Source organism: Lissotriton vulgaris, unplaced genomic scaffold, assembly GCF_964263255.1.
Source record: "Lissotriton vulgaris unplaced genomic scaffold, aLisVul1.2 SCAFFOLD_2076, whole genome shotgun sequence".
NCBI classification, from domain to species: domain Eukaryota; kingdom Metazoa; phylum Chordata; class Amphibia; order Caudata; family Salamandridae; genus Lissotriton; species Lissotriton vulgaris.
Window position 1 is genome coordinate 131,818 of NW_028249654.1, and position 20,571 is coordinate 152,388.

General features: G+C 46.4%; 1 protein-coding gene across 1 annotated transcript; it reads right to left on the reverse strand.

Annotated features, from left to right (window-relative positions):
- Nucleotides 1-2,336: 2,336 nt before the first annotated feature.
- LOC147663505 (uncharacterized) lies at nucleotides 2,337-19,382 on the reverse strand. The gene is made up of 4 exons (XM_086950403.1): nucleotides 19,163-19,382; nucleotides 5,343-5,444; nucleotides 4,106-4,237; nucleotides 2,337-2,773 (listed from the first exon to the last, which is right to left on the reverse strand). Exons 1-4 carry the CDS (start codon nucleotides 19,380-19,382, stop codon nucleotides 2,337-2,339), a joined length of 891 nt encoding a protein of 296 aa, XP_086806529.1.
- Nucleotides 19,383-20,571: the final 1,189 nt, after the last annotated feature.

Below are 20,571 nucleotides of genomic sequence, written 5' to 3' on the forward strand. Positions count from 1 at the left end.
TCCACTCCACTATCACATCTGCACCACACATAGTCATTTGTAAGTGCTCCTACGTAATTCGCAAGTCGCAGCACGCCCCAGGCCGTAGAGGACTGGGATGGCCCCAATGATGAAGCATGTCACCAAGGGGCAACCCTGGTGAGTGAGGGGACACCTAGAAAAAAAGCAATTTCTCCTTTTCTATCTACTATACCTTCTGTCAGGTTACGCAGCCCCTAAGCGCCTACCGTACTATGAAACTACATTTCCCATGAGTAGGCGGGAGACTTGCAGACTATTTAGTGAGACTATATGAGAGTACCCTTGTATGTTAGGACAGCACTTCACTGATGCCTGTCTTGTCTTCTGTTACAGGTATCCTTTCCCTGCTGACCCTACCTTTACCCATCCCACATTTTTTATTTTAGTTTGTTATTTTTCTCCCCCGCCTAATGCCTCGAACACCCTGTGTTTACACTTCTGGGTGTTGGTGACATTTGGAGGTGGAACCATATTTGCATCGACTGGATCACGGGGAGTAAACCTGACACCTTCCAGACCAACCCCATTGAGTGTTGTTGTGAATGGATTTATAGTGACCAGCAAGGCTCTCGGGTATCTGGCTACAGAGACCTTATGTTGAATATCGTTATCAATAATTCCACACAGGCCCTGTACTGTCGCATTCTTTCTTCCACAGTTGTCGAATGTACTACTTACTTTTCACTGACATGCATGCAGTAGTGCATGCACTTTCAAAGACTGATGGATAGGTTTGTACCCAAAGAATTGTTTATGTTCCATTGTTTGTGTATGCTGTGCTTTTTTTTTACAGGGTGTCTTCTGGTGACCAACATCGATGGACGAAGCGTCGGCTGCAATGGAGGAGTGCCGCTAAAAGGAGGATTTTTTTTCTGCAGGCAACTTACTTACCACTTCCAACAGGACCACTACAACCACATAGATACAGTATCCCTTGCCTTTTTCTCTGACTGTGACTGCATTTCTTGGATCTCTCTCTGCTTCTAAATTGATCCCTTAACACATCACTTAGTCCACTCCACTATCACATCTGCACCACACATAGTCATTTGTAAGTGCTCCTACGTAATTCGCAAGTCGCAGCACGCCCCAGCCCGTAGAGGACTGGGATGGCCCCAATGATGAAGCATGTCACCAAGGGGCAACCCTGGTGAGTGAGGGGACACCTAGAAAAAAAGCAATTTCTCCTTTTCTATCTACTATACCTTCCAGACCAACCCCATTGAGTGTTGTTGTGAATGGATTTATAGTGACCAGCAAGGCTCTCAGGTATCTGGCTACAGAGACCTTATGTTGAATATAGTTATCAATATTTCCACCCATGCCCTGTACTGTCGCATTCTTTCTTCCACAGTTGTCAAAAGTACTACTTACTTTTAACTGACATGCATGCAGTAGTGTATGCACTTTCAAAGATTGATGGATAGGTTTGTACCCAAAGATTTGTTTATGTTCACAATTGTTCGTCCATGCTGTGCTACTTTTTCTTGTCTCCCAAAACCTTTCCCAAAAACCCCCGTACCCATCCATTTTTCAAACCCTAACCCTCTTCCCCCGGGCTGTGTGGTTTTGATTGATGTGTGACTAAATTACAGCAATAAATCCACACACTTGCTGGGGAGGATAAGGTGATAGCAACAGGCTGGTGAAGAAATCCGAGGATATATTCTTACTCTGCTTGACAAAGACCCATGGCTAATGTCAAAGAACTTCAACCGAATTAGTTATACTTTAACATTTGTTAGGCTACAACGTGGCACTGTTCTAGTGTACTTCTGTCACCTGCTATATTCTGTATTGTACCTTTGTATTGCTCAGGAGGACAAACCAGATTTCATTTTCTTTTTTTTCATAGGCAAGCAACTGCCACTGTGTCACACCACTAGTACCACCGCTATGAGGAAATTTTATCCGCCCAGGATTGCCAACCTTATTTGCTGTTTCCCGTGGAGCCAGCCCTGGGCCTAGCCCTACTTGCAAACAGAAATTACAGGTAAGATAGGCGTTTGGTTGGAGGTAGTATAATGGAGTATTAGGAGAGACGAGAGATTTGATTGACGGTAGTACTACTAAAGTCCTAGGACTATTCAGGAAAACAAACTTACTGTTATGTTAAACCCCCACCCACCAGACTCAAAAGCAGTAAAAAACAGGTATGGTCAGATAAAGTTTCAAAAAGTATATTTTTATAGCCCTAACAAAAGAATCTCCCGCAAGACCCTCCCTAACCCCAACGATTGTCCTTCAAAAGTCCCCAAAAATCACAACTCCCAATTCCCACCCCCCAAAAGTCTCTAAAAAAGGGGCAAGGGACACTATGGCAGGGTGCTGTTGGAATTAGCAGCCAGGGCATCATGCTCCTTGCGGAGGGTGGCAAGTTCGAAGCGGAGGCCCTCCACCACGTTCTTATAATTATGGACCTCCTGCTCCAGGTAGGACAGTCTGAGGGATAAGCGGCGCCGGTGTGCCTTGCAAATCCTGTGAGGGGCAGCTGCTTTCTTTGCTGCTGGGCGGTGGTGTTTGGCTTTGGTAGCCCGGCTCCGTACCGCTGGAGCACTGCGCTGGCTGGCAGCCCGCACGGAGGAGGATGCAGCTGTCCCAGTGGACGTTGTTGTTGTTCCAGACTGCGTCTCCTCCTCCTCCAGGGCCACCAGCCGCCGATATTCAGCAACAGTGGCATCCAGCCTCCGTTGCCGGGCCATTCGAGCCAGCTCCTTCCTCCTTGATGGTGTCTTGGATTTGGAAGGAGCAACTACATGAAAAAAGAAAGACATAGTCTGTAACCAATGCTCCTTAAGATTAACACAAAATGATTGAGCAGAAAGTTGTCACAGTACAAGTAGCAAATTGAAAGCACAGTGCATAACTATTGAGGACAGTATCTATGTAACCTCCGACTTCTTCATCCTTGCTCTAACATTAGTGGGAGTTTAAGGAACAAATTCTACGAGCACTATGGACTTCTATTACAGTCGACTATGACAGTACACCACTCTTATTCTTCTTCTTCTCTCTTGTTTAGGAAAATTGGTACGTTATCTTATGCAAGCCGGCATAATGCCAGCGCAGTGAACTTGCACCCGAGAAAAACAGACGCACACCATGGTGAGTGAGACAGACTTGCGTTACTGTACCGGTCCAGTACATGCAGGTGGTGAAGCTCTTACTTTTCTATTACGGGTGGCACTGAGAATACTCTGTTAAAAGGGCTACTGCTTAATTAATTTAGCTTTCACCCTACAGTGCAAATGAGTATTAGAAAAGGAAAATGAAGAAGCTAAATTATCTGATTATCTATCACTTCACATGGGATGTATTTGATGACATATGGGATGACTTTAGGTGCTTTGCTTATTATTGAGTGAACACAGTGATACCCCCACACATGAATGACGTACTACTACTAAACTAAAGTTATTAAGGGAGGTAGGGAGTGTCCACCGTAATAACTGGATATATGCTGTGCTTGCAGTTGCAATACAAACTACTGCTACTATTCATGGTAGTCTTTGGACAACGTTACAACTTCTTTTCCTTGCCTTTCCTACACTGGAACGGACGTGCGGGTGCGGTGTTACATGCTCTTCAAAGTAACACTTAGTTCATCCAGTGACCGTCTACTCTCTCTAGATTCACATATGCTATCTAAGAGTCAGATAGTACCATGAATGATCCAGGCATCCATCCATTCAAAGTATATTGCACACATACAGTTTCTGTCTCACCCACCCAGGCTGTTCTCCTTCCACCCATCCTTGCTTCATCATTCACCCAGCCATGCACCATACCATTTTCTTACCTTCCCAGCCACCTCGGGGACCAAGCAAACACATATCATTCTTCTTTGCCAGTCATCATTACATTTCTCGTGCTTCCACACTTACTTACACCCTTCTTTCGCTTTTCGTTCATCCCATCCATCAAGTTCACCTCAGATCTGATTGGGATTCTTCTCGCCAAAAACTTCACAGCTAAGTCGAAGTACATTTAGAGGAGGCTACTACCTGCTTTTTTTATAATACACCCGTGCAGAAAGCACACTCTGCAGTCTTCAATCTCAATGACTAAGGAATGTATAGCTTACCTCTGCCCGCCACCACCGTTTGAACCCTCACAGGCATGTCCTTTTCCGGCACTTGCACCGCCTCCTCCCCAGAGTTGTCCTCCTCGTCCAATGCCACCACCTCCGCGCTGGCCCCGTCTCCAGATGTTCCACCTACAAAGTACATTTAATAATGTTAGAATACACCACTCACTACTATATAATATTTGGTCTAGGAGGAAGAAAGAAATGTGAAAAAAAGTGTACAATTTAATAATTTTTGACTGTGTACTCTAGAGTAAAAATGTCCCTTTTTCCAGGGAAGGCTGTTGTCTTGCTGCACTTTTTGGCACAACTGATGAATGTTTGCTTTTTACTTTTTAACACGCACCACTTTTTCTCCTAACAGACAGAACCTTGACTTCTAAGAACACGAGCAGGATCAAGTTCAAACCAGGTGAGAGCTCGGCTCGACCACAAGAAATGTGTCCAATTAATCGTCAGCACTAAGCACTTTTCCATTTTCAGTTACACGTTCACTTTTATGACAAACTTGAATTTAATAAATGTGTTTACTTTTAATAAAGCTTTTAAACTTAAATAGACTCTGTGGTTTTTGGTCCTCCAGACTAGAGTGGATGAGCTAAAGGTTTTCGAATTTTTGCAAGCATGAGTCCGTGCCTCTGCCATCGGTGACTTTGGGAGCTAAATGACTCTGCCACACTATCTAGTCAGTAAGGAGATTGGGGGTTCAACTACAAAGTCTGTTATCACTGAGGTATGTGGAAAGTCTAACAGTTACAGCACCTATTATAATTGATAAGCTAAGCGATGCATTATTTAGTGTCCATAGTTCTGTTTGTGCAGATTTGTCCCTGCAACAGTAGTAGAATGGATTGTCCTCCTATCCAAACCAAAAGTAAAGTAGTATCTTATTATTTCTTGGTGGTGGTCATTCACCTTTTTATTGTTGGCAATGGTCAAAGCATAAACATTTAGAATACTTGAAAAGACATTATGGACAATCCCAGAGGACTACACTCAGTGCATAGAGCTATTGCTGACTAGAATGGGAGTCCAATGGAAATGCCAAATGTGCAATCTTAGTTAGCTACACAGACAGACTAATAAGAATAATCTAGTAATACCACAGGGAGTCATAGTCGAGGCAGGATAAGAATTTAGATCCTGTCTACAAGAAGATCAAAGACGATTTAGAAAAAATCGAATGAGGAACGCTAGGAAAAAATAAGTACTCTATATTAAAATTAAAACTTACTGGGGCCAGCAAAGGAGCCCTCGACTGCCCGGTCCTGGCCTGCATCGACAACAGCACCCTCCTCCTCCTCCTCCTGTGTCCTCCTCTTGCCCCTGGGGGAAGCTGATGTACAACATGAAAGAAAGAAAAACAGAAAACATGGATGATATTTCTCAACCAAATCAAACATTTAAAAAAGAACTAACAAAGTAACAAAATATTTTTGCGAAATAGCAAATAGGGAACGACTCCACGGGATATATTATTGACCAATCTCATGTGGTCGACTACGTCATTACTTTAGTATTGCTTGATTTGCGGACCGTCGAATTGGAAACTACCCTATGTAACTCACTAAACAAAGTACTAAAAAGGTTTGCCTAGGATTGGCAGGCAGCAGTCCGCAGCACGCAAAGTGACAGCCAAAGTCCATCGTGATTGAAGATCAGCGACAACACTAAAGTTTCCTACTACATTCACCAGTCATTAAAATACTCAAACTATTAATCCACCACCACTATTTCTTCTTATCGCCATGTGTACAAAGGAAGGACTGGACTTGAGTCTGTAGGGGCTGATTTATAAGGCCCTTGCGGCTCTTTTGCTCCATTGTTGCGTGACTTTTGTGACGCAGCGACAGCACAAAAGAGGCGCAATGGTGCGGCGTATATTAACAACGTGACGCATCTGGGAGATGCATCACGTTGTAAAGCCCTGCGCCAATAGGGGTGTTCCGGCGCAAGGGAGGGCGTTCCTGCGCAGGAACGCATCCTAAAAGTGGCTGAGGGAAATCTACAAGATTTCAATCAGTCACTTTGAGGACAATGATGCGTGACTCAAACCCTGCGCCTGCTTGAAGCAGACGTACGGCTTGACGCAGCATTGGGGAGATAGGGCACCCCAGAGAATTGATGGAGCTGCACCATCGTTGCGACGCAACTCCAGCAATGCGCCACCTTTACGGCACAGATGCGTAACGCTTTGGTGACGTTTTGGGCCCATGGCGCGCCGCATTGTAAATACGATTTAGAAAAGGGGGTGGTGATGAACAGAGTGTCTGAGTTAAACAGACCACTCTTACCCAGTCCAAAGATCAGGGCTTGATCCATCACCGTTATTTATCTCACTGCCCCATCCCAGCTCAGAACCTGGCTATATGCAAATCAGTCTGTCCCTGGCCCAGTGCATCATGGGAACAGGGCAGACTAAACTACCAAGCCAATTCTTCACCAGAAAGGAGACAAGCTACCGGGGACCGGTTTCTGGCATTTCAGCCTTCTTCGGCCCGGCTTGCTTGAATCCTGATGGAGCAGTGAGAAAGGGACTCATGTCTGAGTATACCCTGCCACACCTATAGTGGCCAAAAACGATTTAGAAAAGGGGGTGGTGATGAACAGAGTGTCTGAGTTAAACAGACCACTCTTACCCAGTCCAAAGATCAGGGCTTGATCCATCACCGTTATTTATCTCACTGCCCCATCCCAGCTCAGAACCTGGCTATATGCAAATCAGTCTGTCCCTGGCCCAGTGCATCATGGGAACAGGGCAGACTAAACTACCAAGCCAATTCTTCACCAGAAAGGAGACAAGCTACCGGGGACCGGTTTCTGGCATTTCAGCCTTCTTCGGCCCGGCTTGCTTGAATCCTGATGGAGCAGTGAGAAAGGGACTCATGTCTGAGTATACCCTGCCACACCTATAGTGGCCAAAAACGATTTAGAAAAGGGGGTGGTGATGAACAGAGTGTCTGAGTTAAACAGACCACTCTTACCCAGTGCTCATTGCACCATCAGGATTCAAGCAAACCGGGCCGAAGACGGCTGTAATGCCAGAAACCGGTCCCCGGAGCTTGTTTCCTTCCCAGTCTAAGAATTGGCTTTTGTAGTTTGGTTTGCCCTGTTCCCATCATGCACTGGGACAGGAACAGACTAATTTGCATACAGCCAGGTTCTGAAACTGGGATGGTGCAGTGAGCTAAAAAACGGTGTTGGATCTAGCCCTGATCTCTTGACTGGGTGAGAGCTTTCTGTTTAATTCAGAGACTCTGTCCCTCACCACCCCTTGTTGTAAATATTTTTGTCCACCCTAAGCGTGGAAGGGTATTCTCAGATGTGAGACCCTTGCTCATTGCACCATCAGGATTCAAGCAAACCGGGCCGAAGACGGCTGTAATGCCAGAAACCGGTCCCCGGGAGCTTGTTTCCTTCCCAGTCTAAGAATTGGCTTTTGTAGTTTGGTTTGCCCTGTTCCCATCATGCACTGGGACAGGAACAGACTAATTTGCATACAGCCAGGTTCTGAAACTGGGATGGTGCAGTGAGCTAAAAAACGGTGTTGGATCTAGCCCTGATCTCTTGACTGGGTGAGAGCTTTCTGTTTAATTCAGAGACTCTGTCCCTCACCACCCCTTGTTGTAAATAGCATTGTAAATACGGCGCACCATGGGTGATGGTGGCGTGACGCACAATTACTGGCGCATCCCTGCAACTTTGCAGGGATGCGCCGGTAATTAAAAATCTGAACCTTAGTGTGTAGCATTGCGCAGTTCTTTCAACTACACTCATACATAATTTCACAGGCCAATGAAATGAACACAAAATCTAAAACAAATAAGCATAGTAGCAACACTACTGAGAAGGAGAGCAGTGTACCTGAAATGCACAGAAGATTTTGAAATAAAATGTACCTACAATGTAATGAGCAGCATTATTGCTCTTGGTAAAAAACAAAAATTTGCAATATAATAACACAGCAGGAGAAAACATAGTAGTAAAGACATAGCTACTACTACTCACCAAGCCCGGGGATCTCAAGGCCAAGGAGGTCGAGCAGATCTCGCTCACGGGTCAGGACATCCGTCCAGCGGTGGGTGGCCTGGTTGTAGGTGCGCCAGACCCGAGAGTGGTGGTAAATGGCCTGGCACACCTTCTCCCACCGCTTCCGGCGCTCCCGGGCCCCGTACCCGGCACTGATCTTGCCGCCTCCCATGATGGTCCTGGGGAGGCGGCGCTGAACATAAAAAATGAGTTGGGCCACCTCCTCCGGGGTAAAGATCTCCCGTGGCATCACTAGCTCCCCCCTCAAACGCCCGCACGGGAGCCGGACACGGGGTGCGGGACCCTTCCCCTTCTCGGGATGCTTCCCGGCTCCCTTCACCATGGTCTGGGCGGAAAGGAATAAAGAAAATAGAATAGGGAAGAGAAGAAAAGAAAAGAGTTTACAAAAGTAGTTTAAAATTAACCAAAAGTAGCAGTAAACACAAAAATATAGGGCTAGAAAAATAGAGGGATAGATAATAAGTAAAATAGATTAAAAAAAACTTCAAACAAGCAAAGGATGGCAGAGATTGACAGAGGATACAAAGACCATGCCCAGAACCATAGCAATGAATGAGAAACAAGATGGCCGCGCCCGTTCACGACCGCGCGGGTAAGTTCGCGCGAGATTTTCCTTGCGAACACGCGCGAGACTGTACTGGCAAGCCGCGGACTTTGCGAGATTACACTTCGCGCCCGGAAACGGAAATACGTCAGGCAAACAAGATGGCTGCGCCCTTGAACGACCGCGAGGGTAACTTCGCGTCTTGCGCTACGAGCGGCTCGCAAAAACGCACAAAACCTTGCCAACTAACACGCCGCAAAAAAACCAAATTGCATATTCGCACGAATTTGCGGCTTCCGAATCCGATCTGGCGCGTGTTCGCACCCCGCGAACCCCGCGAAATTGCAGAAAAACGAGTTTTTCAAAAGTGAAAGCACTCGGCAGGGGCAAGAGTTCAAACTCATCATTAGTAACAATTCCCGGTAGTGCTTCCTGACTGGGGCCCCTCCAGAATTCAGTTGCTAGTTGCAACAATTGTATGACCCTGCTCTGACCCTCACAGCAGGCTCATACAATAGCTACAAGTAGGCCACAAAGAAGGTCCTGGGGAAAAAAAATGCACTGCAACAGAAAGCAAAATTACAGATAAGGAAGCAGGTGCCAGACTGGAATTTTAAAACAGTGACACATTAATAAACTAACCCCAAATTAATTCATCTCAGTTGAAGCAGGGCTGGTGTGCTTGCTTTTCCCCCCCATAATCTACAGTAATGATGAACCAGAGGGTGGCATTGATGTAACAGAGGGTTGCAGTGGTGAAACAGAGGGTGCTGGGAACCTGTGATGATGAACCAGACGTAGAAACAACATAATTCGCGACCGTTGCGCGACGAAATGTAAGTTCGCAATTGCGAACTGGTACGAAACCCTCGCGAACTGGCAGAAATCCTTGCGAACACAAAAAAAAAAAAATCCGCAAATTCGCAAGAATTCGCGGATTTTGCGGATTGCGAGTTCGCAAATCCGCAAAATTCGCGAACGCGAGATTCGCAAAATTCGCCCATGCTTAGAGCTGGGGTGGGACCGGACCAAAGTCACTGTTTGGCTTGAAAGAGTTAATAATACAACTCCCCTCAAGCTACCTTTGAGCCGGAGAAAGGAAAAAAGATTGCGAAGCTTTTAAACTAACCACCCCTTACCTGCTCCAGTCCGGATTGGCACGTTGCTTCACTGGCCTAATTTGTCCCCCAACAGAGAGACAGTGAAAATGTGGTACTTTGGATTTTCCACCATCTTCTGGATCCCTGCACAGGTTGTAACTCTCTTCCCTGACTGTGGAAATTTAGTTTCAGCTCACATGCAGCAAGCAGTAGTAACAGACGCATTGGGAAGAATCACTGGCCCATTTTTGTCACCCACTTTGGAAGACCTTGTTTTCTTTGCCCTGGGCGTAGTGCCCAAAAAAGAGCCGGGCAGTTCAGGTTCATTCATTACCTCTCTGCCCCAAAGGGGTCCTTGGTTAATGATGCCTTCATCGTCTTTGGTCAGGTATTCCTCGGGGGACCTGGCATTGTCCATTGTTTAGAAGCAAGGCCTTGGAGCAATGTTGGCCAAAACTGATATTGAATCTGCCTTTACTCTCCTCCCAGGACACACGGATGATTGTCACCTGTTGGGATTCCATTTTGGGACCACTACTATTATGAAAAATGTATGCCAAGGGGCTGTGTGGTTTCTTGCACCTATTTCGAACAGTTCAATTTGCTGTTGTAATGGATATTCACAAAGAAAACGTTACGTTAAACGTTACGTTACGTTAAAATTATTTGTAACGCGCACTATCACCGTAGGTTTCTTGGCGCTCAATGACAAATAACGTGATCCAGAGTGAGAGGGTTATTCATATGCGGATTGGAAGAGCAGAGTTTTCAACAGTCTGCGGAAACAGTCATAATTTTGGCAGAGACGGAGGGAAAGTGGCATCGAGTTCCAGGTGGAAGGAGCCAGGACAGAAAAGCTCAGGCCACCGTGCTTTTTCCTTTTAAATTTGGGAACGACGAGGAGATTTTGTGATGCTGAGCGAAGGGCTCTAGAAGGGAGGTGACGGGATAGGACCGAAGAGATGAACGCAGGGGCTGCATCCGAGAGGGCCTTATAGGTTGTGCATGCCAATTTGAAGGTGCAGCGTTTAGAGACAGGGAGCCAATGTAGACTACGGAGGAGGGGAGTGACGTGCTGATGTTTAGGCTGGCGGAAGATCAGGCGGGCGGCCTGATTTTGCACCAGCTGCAGTCGGTGGAGGTGACATGCAGGGATTCCTGCATACAAAATGTTGGCATAATCGAGCCTAGAGGTGATAAGCGCAATAACAACTTGGATCAGGGCTTCTTTGGTGAGAAACCTGCTGATCTTGCGGATCCGCCTGAGGTGGAAAAAACAGGCAGAGGTGACCGCGTTGATTTGCGGTCTCATGGATAGATCTTCTGAGATGATCACCCCCAGGCTTTTGACTGAGCTCACAGGAGTAGGTGCAGTCCCCAGAGATGTTGGCCAGAAGGTGGAATTCCATGGATGATTGGGGCCTCCTACCAGAACGAGCTCAGTTTTGGTAGGGTTCAGCTTTAAGTGGCTGTGGTACATCCACTCCGCAATGGTCAGCATGGTGGACTGGAAGTTCATACGGGAGGAAGGGAGGGAATCTATAGGAAAGATTAACTGGAGATCGTCCGCATAGTTGAAAATCTTGACCGGGGAGTTGTGAAGGGAGGCTAACAAGGGTTGGAGGTATAAATTAAAAAGAAGAGGGGAAAGTGCAGAGCCCTGAGGTACACCACAGGGGAGGGAGGTGTAGGGTGCGGAGAAGGTGGAAAGGTGAACGGGGCCCCAATACGTCATCCATTACTTATATGTCTTCCTGGTCATGGGCTTGCCGGGTTCAAAGGTAGGCAATTGGGCTTTGGAGTGTCTGATATCATTATTCAGGGACTGACACAACAGTTGGCCTCTCCACATGTATCACCTTTCTAGGTATTGAGAAAAAATACTGTGGCAGGAGAATACTGCATCCCGCCTGATAAGGTACGCACCATCTGTCTGTCTAGTGAGACAACGTTGGAACTTAGAAAGGTGACTCTGCATCAGCTCCAGGCGCTGTTTGGCCAATTACATTTCTAATTGAGGATCATCCCCATGGCTCGTCCCTTTTCCACATCAATTGCCAGAGCAGTGACTGGCCTCACACAGAAGCATCACCCCACTAAACTTCAGGCCAAGGTGAAAGAGGACTTACAAATTTGGAGCAGGTTTCTGAGGCAATTCAATTGCTCTGTAGTTTAGCCTATTTGGCAGATATCCAATCAGACACTCCGTCTTTTGACTGACTAGTGTGGGCTTCGGAGATATACTGGGGCAGAGTGGTGCAGGAGGGACTGGCCTTCTTCTTGGCAGGACAGTGCGGTCACAAGGAATGTGGCCTTCTTGGAATAGTTCCCTATTGTGGTGGCAGTGGCCATATGGGCTGAGGTGTTCAGGAACAGAAGTGTTAATTCATGGTCTGACAACATGGCAGTGTTTGAGGCTAATAATAGACAAGGGGCTTTGCAAGTTGGTTCTGAGGTTGTTGAAGCATTTAGTCTTGTTATGCTTGATATTAAACTTTTTATTTAAAGCTAAACATATGCCTGGGAATTGCGCTGCTGAGGCCTTGTCTCACTCCAAGTTGCAGAAAGTTCTGATTTTTCATCCCCAGACGACTGAGAAGATGACAGAGTTCCCGCAATATCTGTGGAAGATTGGAGTCCTGCCTTACCATATTTAGTGGTTGCCTTCCTCACTAAAGCGCAATCTGGGTGTCTTATGAGAGATGTTTTCTACATTAAAGGTCCCTTTTTACAGGGGCGGAACATTTCTGACACATTTAACACTACTGCCATTTGTCTTTTCCTCAGGGCCTTAAGCAATCAGGGCAGGCCAATATCCTACGCTAGAGTACACGTTGCAGCCACTGGCTTTTTTTGTAAAGCTCAGAGGTTTAAGTGATGTTCACAACTGTTTTTTGGTGAAATAAGCATTGTTTGGATGGGTAAGATTAAGAGGCATCATTAAAGATGGTAGGAGACCTCTTCTGGGAGTCGTTTTAGGTAACCTGTGCAGGGTGTGCAGCTCGCTGTATGGAGTGGCATTGTTCTCAATCAAATTCACAGTTGCCTTCTGCAGTGCCTTCAGAGTTAGATAGTTGGTTGAGTCTTCTAAATAAGATTATGCAGGGGATTTGCAGTGATTGGAAACTTGCTTAGCGCAAGATAAGCTTACTATTTGGCTATGGAGATCTAAAACTGACCCAGAAGGGAAAGGGGGCCCCCATAGAGCGCAGGGCCGCCCATGATTCTTCTATCTGCCCGGTGACGCGTATGACGACTTACTTCTCTCTCCAGCCCAATTGTAGTACCTCAGCACTATTCATGATTTGAATGGGAAATTGCCTCTCGGCTTTCAGTTTGCAGCAGTCTTGACCTGTGCCCTTAAGGCCATTGGGGTAAAATCCCACAGGTTACTCTTCACATTCTTTCAGGATAGGTTTAGCAACTTTTGTGGCAAAAGCAGGTCTATCCCAGTTAGAAGTCAATCGAATAGGTAGGTGGTTATCATCTCGTTTCAAGCATTGTATACGTCCAGATTTGCAGTAGAGGTTTCCGTTGTTCATGTAACAATGGTCATGTGGGTTTTTTTTTCGTGCTTTCTCTTTTAATCTCTTTTAGTAGAATGCCTTCCACTGTGGTGTGGGGCTTCATTTGTGGCATACCAGTTGCAACTGCTCCATAGGCCAGAGCTGGAACTGCTGAAAGATATTTGCTTCAGGTGGTGCAGTGTCAGGGGTCTCCAGATTTCACAGCTTCAACGGTTAGCCGAGACGAGGAGTCGTGCGGGACTCCTAGATCTTCTCATTGTGCACTTAGATGGTAATGGCTTGTTTAAATTGGTTCACAAAAGCCTCAGGAAGGCCATTTTAAAGGAGTTTGTTTGGCTAGGTCGGTCATCCCAGATGTGGTCAACGCTTGGTCCCACATAATACCGCATTGCAATTGAGGTAGGAACATTCGGTCTAGGATCATCAACATGTCTGTCAGGTGGCTCAACTCTGAGATGTTGAAATTGTGCCCAGGCCCAGGGTACTTGTAGAATATCCCTCACAAATTGATCAGGTTTCACCAGGATAGGTTGCATTTATCTGATGTAGGGACAGAACTGTTCATTTACAACATTTGGGTGTTTGCTCAATCTCTGTTCTGTGGTGGGGTGGGCGATGGACCGCAATGCCCTGGTTGCCTTTGTGGCAAGAAATCTACCTCCAAGACTGCTTCTCAATGGCAGAGGGGCCCTCCATCTCAAACGTCTTAGAGGAGCACTGAGGGCGGAAGGCAGAAATCCTGATTTGAGGATGTACACACCAGCTTGGAGGCTTGGGCTCATGGTTCACCTTTTTAACGCATAGGGCTATGGCTCCTGGTCACACTACTTGTAGCCGCTATGACAGCCTGGGGTTGGAGGAGCCAGACTAAGGGACGCAGACAAGATCACAGTGAGTAGGGACCACCCCTTAGAGATACAGGTGGTTGCACCTGTGTGGTCCATGTGGGATGAAGGATTGCCAAGACCTTGGTGTTGGGGTGTTCTCTTTGGAGGACCTGTTGTAAATAATTTGTTTGCTTGACTTAGGTCCTAGGAATGTATTCATTCTCTTACTGAGTTGTACTAGTGTTTTTTAACGATGTAGTTATCAATGCTAGCTGTGTGTTGTGTTTATCTCACTGTACACTTTCTGATGTTCATATTATGCTGTGTTTTACCTGCTTTCTAATAAAACATGACCATTACCCATAGCCAGTTTGTTGACTTGTCAGTATCTCGTTTGGGTTTGAGGTGCACGGTCCAGACTGGGATCTCCGGGTCCTATGATCTGTGCTCTACTGTCAGCTGTAAGAACAATTTCTATAGGCAATTTATTGTATTTATTTGACGTTGTTTGTTTCCTTCATTCACTTTATTGATGGTATTTGTTATTTGTCATGGTGTCGCAAGGACTCATGTTTAGAATATCTTTGTCATTGCTCATGGCGTTGTAGAATGTGACCTGGGTCTTTGGTCCTGAGTCTTATTCTGGGTCGCCAAACTAAGGATAGAAGTCCCAGCCTGTTTATCAGAACAAATCCTTTTTCTTCCCAGAACAACGTCTATGTTGTGACATTATTCTGTAGAGCAAGCAATATATAGCGGCAACGATGATGAGATGCATGTCATCAATGACCCCCTGACTGCTGAATTCTTGTTTTTTAACCTCGAATTCAATGTGCGCTGTTGTCTGTTGTATTCAACGAGTTGCAACACAAGGAGGTGCAAGGCAATCAAATAGACATTCTGATTTCTGAACACTGCCTTGGTGTTCATCAAAAATTCTGAAAACATAATTCAGAAGCTTCAAAAGTCATTCTAAATTCTGATTTGCACATGGGCCAGCCCTCACAATTGTTGTGATATGATTTGTGAACTACGTTTGTAAAAAACCTGCAGGGATGCGTCATGTGCCCTTCCAAACCCAAGGAGTTGGTGCAGCTTGCAACACTTACTTAGCATAGGTGGTCGCAACAACTTTAATTTTGGGCCCGGTTCACAGAACTAACTTAAGAAAAAATCCTAAACTTACTACTTTTGGTATTCACAGAAGGCATTTAGTAGTAGTAAAGTTAGGATTTTTTCTTAAGTTTGACTTAAGACAAACTTTAAGACAGACTTAAGACAGACTTAAGTTAGGATTTTGTCTTAAGTCTGTCTTAAGTCTGTCTTAAGTTTGTCTTAAGTCCCCCTTAAGACAAAATCCTAACTTTACTACTACTACTAAATGCCTTCTGAGAAAACCAAAAGTAGTATTTTTAGGATTTTGTCTTAAGTTAGTTCTGTGAATCGGCCCCTTTGATAAGAATTATGGGTGAAACATTTTTGCAGTCACACACCCTGTGTTTCGCCAAACCATTAGGTTTGAGACTGCAAGTATTTTGTGATGTACCACACCACTTTTGTGAGCCCCTTCATAATTGTGAGTCATAATGGAATGCATCCATGTTTTGTGATCACAAACCCAAGTCAGGGTGGTATCAGACTCGGAAAGAGGAAGATGTCCCCATTTGTGAATCATGTCAGGCAGCCTCGGGGTGAGACTACAAGACTCTAGAGTACTGATGAATGCCCCCACCCTCAGCTCCCAATTTCTTCCCAAAGAGAAAACTTTTTATTTAAAAAGCAGCGCCTGTTTCTTTAAAGGTTATGGGTAACTGTTTGGGTGGAAGTCTCTGGGCTTAGGTGCTGCAAATGTCAGGGCCCAATTGTGTTGTGGCACATTCCTTGCGAAAGGCTTCACCCAAGAGCCATTGTAAGGGTAAGTGTAGAGGAAAACTGAGGAATAGTGCCCTTGCGATTTGTCAACGAAAGTTCAAAAAGAAAATTCAAACGTTCTTTGAAAGTTTCACGTGCGTGGTTTTTATTTTTTGCGGAAAAAGAACAGCCGACACAGGTTACGCCCTAGTGGCCTATTGGCCGTGGGCTTTTTCAAGGCAAAAATCAGTTGTGGGGACAGGTTGAATTCATGATGCTCGGGAAAGCCGGTATATAGTTTCTGCGGTCCTCAGTTTTCCTCTACACTCTTTCTTTAAAGGACATTGGCTCCTTTAAAAACAAATCTGTTTTGTAATGCAAATTCAGGGATGCAGAGATGGTTGTCTGCTGTAGGCATTCACTTCTAGTCGCAGCAGTCACAAATAGCCTCCTGTCTCATGAATATTCATTATGCAGGTTTTGTGACAGTCTGAGGCATTTTGAGATGCGATTGAAATTTACGTCAGTCGTATCGCAAAAATGCTGAACAGGTCTCTAACTGGTGTGTGTGTGCAATTTGCACATACAGGTTTTCTAATAGTTATAAGTATATTGGGTACTATGTTTGCTCACTGGGTCCGGTTGGAAGGTTGAAAGCAAACTAAACTACCATTGCTCTGCCGGCACTTTAAGCGATACAAATAACTTTGCGTGCTCACTCACAATTTGTGGTGCCTAGATGCACTCTGCGCAAGGATGCTGAGCCGGTGAAGGCACAGTTAATTTTTAGCCAGTAAAGGAGACCAGCTCTGTGTCCGCAGTATGGTCAGTGGCAGGTATGAATGCACAGTAGTTAAATGCAGAAAACAGAACCTAAGAAAGTTACCTCACCCGCGAGGATATTCAGGCGCTGAGAATCCTGCTGCAGAGATGGGACTCAGTCAGGTCTTGAATCCTTTCCTAAATTCAAGCAGAACGGCTGAGGTCCAGAGGTGAAGGGGCGGCTCGATCCAGGACTTGACCACAACTTAGGAGACGGAACGAAGTCTACTGTAGCTTTTACGAATGTATGAGGTGAAGGGAGGTGGAGTGTAGGTGACTGGAGGGTTGGTGGAGGTTCAGTCAATGGTTGATTTATGTTAATCCTTGGTTGTGCAGGGCTTTGTATAGGTGGATCAGCGTCTTGAAGTGACATCTCTATTGAATGGAGAGCCTGTGGAGCTTCCTGGGATGGGTGATGATGTGGGCCCACTTGGGAATTCGAGGACGAGTCTGGCCACCGAGAACTGTATGGTCTGTAGTCTCTTCAGTAGGTGTGAAGTAATTCCTGCATAGAATGTGTTGCTGTAGTCCAGTGGGCTGGTGACTAGGGCTTGGATGATGGTGTGTCTGGTGTTGAGAGCCATTTGAAGATAATGTGGCGCATGCAGAGTGTGAGGAAGCAGCATCTGGTTTTTCATGGTGAACTTCCTGTCCAGTTTGATGCCGAGGTCGCGGGCATGGTCTGTCAGCATGAGTGAAGGTCCTAGTTTGGAATACCAACAGGAAACATTCCAAGGGGAGGAGTTGTTTCAGAAGATCAGTACTTCCGTTTTATCTGTGTTTAGTTTCAGGCAGTTGTCTTTCATCCAGTCAGCGACATACGTCATGCACCTGTGGAGGTTGGCCCTCCTGTTGGAGTGGTCTTCTGTTAGTGGGGGCATGAGCTGGGTGTTGGCATAGGATGTGGTGTTAAGTCTTTGGGATTTGACGATGGTCGCCATGGGCCATGTAGGTGTTGAACAGGATGGGGCTGAGGGATGAGCCTTAAGGGATGCAGCAGCTGATGCTCTTGTGTTCAGAGGTGAAGGGAAGAAGGAGAATTCTCTTGGTTCTTCCGGTGAGGAAGGAGGCGATCCATCTGAGGACATCTCATTGAATTCCGGTGTGGTGGGGCCTGGTGGGATATGCTGTGGTGTGGTCGAGAAGGATCAAAGTCACAGATTCTCCTTGGTTAGGAGGGCTCTGGTGTCATTTGTGGGTGTGATGAGAGCGGCTTTGGTGCTGTGGTTTGTGAAAAACCCTGACTGGGATATGTCCAGAAGATTGTTGTTCTCAAAGTGTTCCATGAGTTGGTGGTTGATAGTTTTTTTGTGGACCTTGGCAGGAAAGGGAAGCAGAGATATGGGACAGTAGTTCTGGAGTTTGCTGGGGTTGGCAGAAGGTTTCTTGAGAAGGAATTTGACTTAGATATGTTTCCATTAATTGGGGAAGGAGTCTGTGGTGATGCAGTCTTTGAGATGGTGGTGAGTTTGTTGCTGATCAGCTTCCTCCCAAGGTTGAATATAGGGTGGGAGCAAGGGGGCCGTGGGTGCTCCTGGATGGACAGAGTTTATGATGGAGGTGGAGTATTGTGTGGTGAACTAGTTCCAGGTGGGTAGTAGGCAGTCGGGGTTAGTATCTGTTTGAGAGATGAGGCTGAGGATGTCGGCAGTGGTGGGTTGGGGCTCGTTTTTGTAGATGTTGGAAATCCTGTCATGGAAGAAGTCCACCAGGGTTCTGCAGAGTTCCTGGGAGGAGTGATGATGTTTCTGGAGGTTGACGGGCTGGAGAACTCTCTGACGATGTTGAATAGATCTTTACTGCAGCCTCATGCATTTGGCAAGGGCACTCCTTTTCAGGAGTTCGTGGTATTGGTTAAGCAATGTTTTGAAGGCAGTTCTGCCTGTGAAGTTTTTGCTAGAGCACCACCTTCTTTGGAGTTGCTTGCAGTTGTGTTTGGTGGTTCTTAGTTCTGTGGTGTACCAGCTGGCTTGTTTAGAGGATCTCTTCGGTTCAGTGGGATTGAGGGGGGCAACTCTGTCTGTGCAATCAGTGATCCAGTTAGAGACGTTTTTGACAGCCTGTTCTAGGTTGGTTGAGGTGTACGGGGGAGGAGTTGAGGGTGTTTGTCGATTGGCTCTCCAAGACTTTGTTCCAGTTTTGGTGAGAGGTGCAAGCTAGGCAGATTGATGGTGGTGCTTGGGGGGCCTAGGATGGTGAAGTGGAGGATGGTGTTGCCTATCCAGGTGAATTCGCTGAAGTGGCTGTAATAACTGGGCGTGAAGACGGGGTTGAGGGTGTGTACTGCTATATGCATGGGGTTGGTAACGAGTTGAGTGAGGCCGAGGGTGTACATGCTTTTGAGTAGGTTGGCGATGTTGGTGTCATTGGGTTGTCAAGGTGGAAATTGTGGTCCCAGAGGAAGATGTCGTTCTTGGAGTCAATGGAGATTGGGGCATTGAAGTTGGGAATGGCATCGCAAAAACTGGGGTCGGGTCCTTGAGGTCTGTAGACAAGGCTGCCTCTGATGTTGGTTTTCCCGTTGGTGTGGAGTTTGAGGTTGAGATATTCCATGATCGGGGTCGCTCATCAGCGCTGGTGGTGCAATAGATTATTTCCTTGTGGATTATGCTGATTTCACCTCTGTGCTTGTTGATGCGGCCTTGTTGTCTTATCTTGTAGCCGTCAGGATTTGCTGAGGCACTGTTGTGTGTGGGGTTGATCAAAGTCTCTGTTTGAAAGATGACGGCGGGGTGACAGAGGAGAAGGTGTCTCAGATCAGGGTGGTATGTTTGCAGAGACATCTTGTGTCGAGCAGGAGGCAGTGAAGATTTTCTGGGGTGGTTGAGGTCGGCTTGGTGGTGGCTGTTGTGCATGCAGGTGCTTTGGTGTTGCAGTCGAAGTGGCAGTGCCAGCAGGCGAAAGGACCTACAGTAGATTAGGGCAAGGTTTGGCAGTTGTTGTTGCTAGGCCAGAGCTCAAAGACAGTATAGCATGGGGTGGCAGGAGATCCAGGATTCCCGACGCTGGACATGGTCCATGCGCAGACGGGCTTGCCTTTGGCGAACCGGCAGCGCGTGCCACATATGGTTGAGTACACTTAAGAGGTCTTGCTACTGAGCCTTTTATTTGTTGTTTTAACAGCTAAGAGAATTAGCTTCTCACTATGCCACATGGTTGAGAGCAGTGAATGCAGCCAGTGCTGACCTCCCCATATATTGTCCCCAGGTCAGATGAGGCCTGTGCTGATGAATGCACCAATTGTAGTTGCTATGCTCTCTTGTGTCCTGGAAACAACTTTGCTTGAATGAAATTGGATAACATGATCCATGGGCAAGGTGGTGCCTCGGGTATGCAAGATGCCATTGGTTGTTAAACCCCTGCAAAATGGCAGCTGTGAATGACACTGCCAACGGCAGATACAACTGTAACTGTAACTGATAGTGACATATTTGTCATCATGTGTTTATGCCAACCGAGGTACAACATAGAAGTTGTGAAATTGAGCATGAACACTAAGCCATCATGCCTGTTTGGAGTAAAATCCAGTACTTGTATAGCGCACAAATAACCCCCGAAGAGGTATCTAGGTGCTGGGGGCGGCTGGGAAGATTAAGCGAGCTATTGCCCAGAGTCACATGGTGCTGGGCAGACCCCTGCTGCCGGAGCCAGGGATCAAACCATGATCCCCAGCCTCCAGCGTCAGTCGCCCTGCCCCGTTCTGCAACAGAACAAGATGTAAATAGGTCACTTCTAACAGCCA

Bases quoted from the DNA above. Each gene is read 5' to 3' on its own strand.
- LOC147663505 (XM_086950403.1), bottom strand. From the start codon at position 19,382: ATGGAATATCTCAACCTCAAACTCCACACCAACGGGAAAACCAACATC. The intron at 4,238-5,342 runs GTAAGTTTTAAT...TGTACTTTGTAG, and splicing joins GGGCTCCTTTGCTGGCCCCA to GTGGAACATCTGGAGACGGG. The intron at 2,774-4,105 runs GTAAGCTATACA...TTTTTCATGTAG, and splicing joins AACGGTGGTGGCGGGCAGAG to TTGCTCCTTCCAAATCCAAG.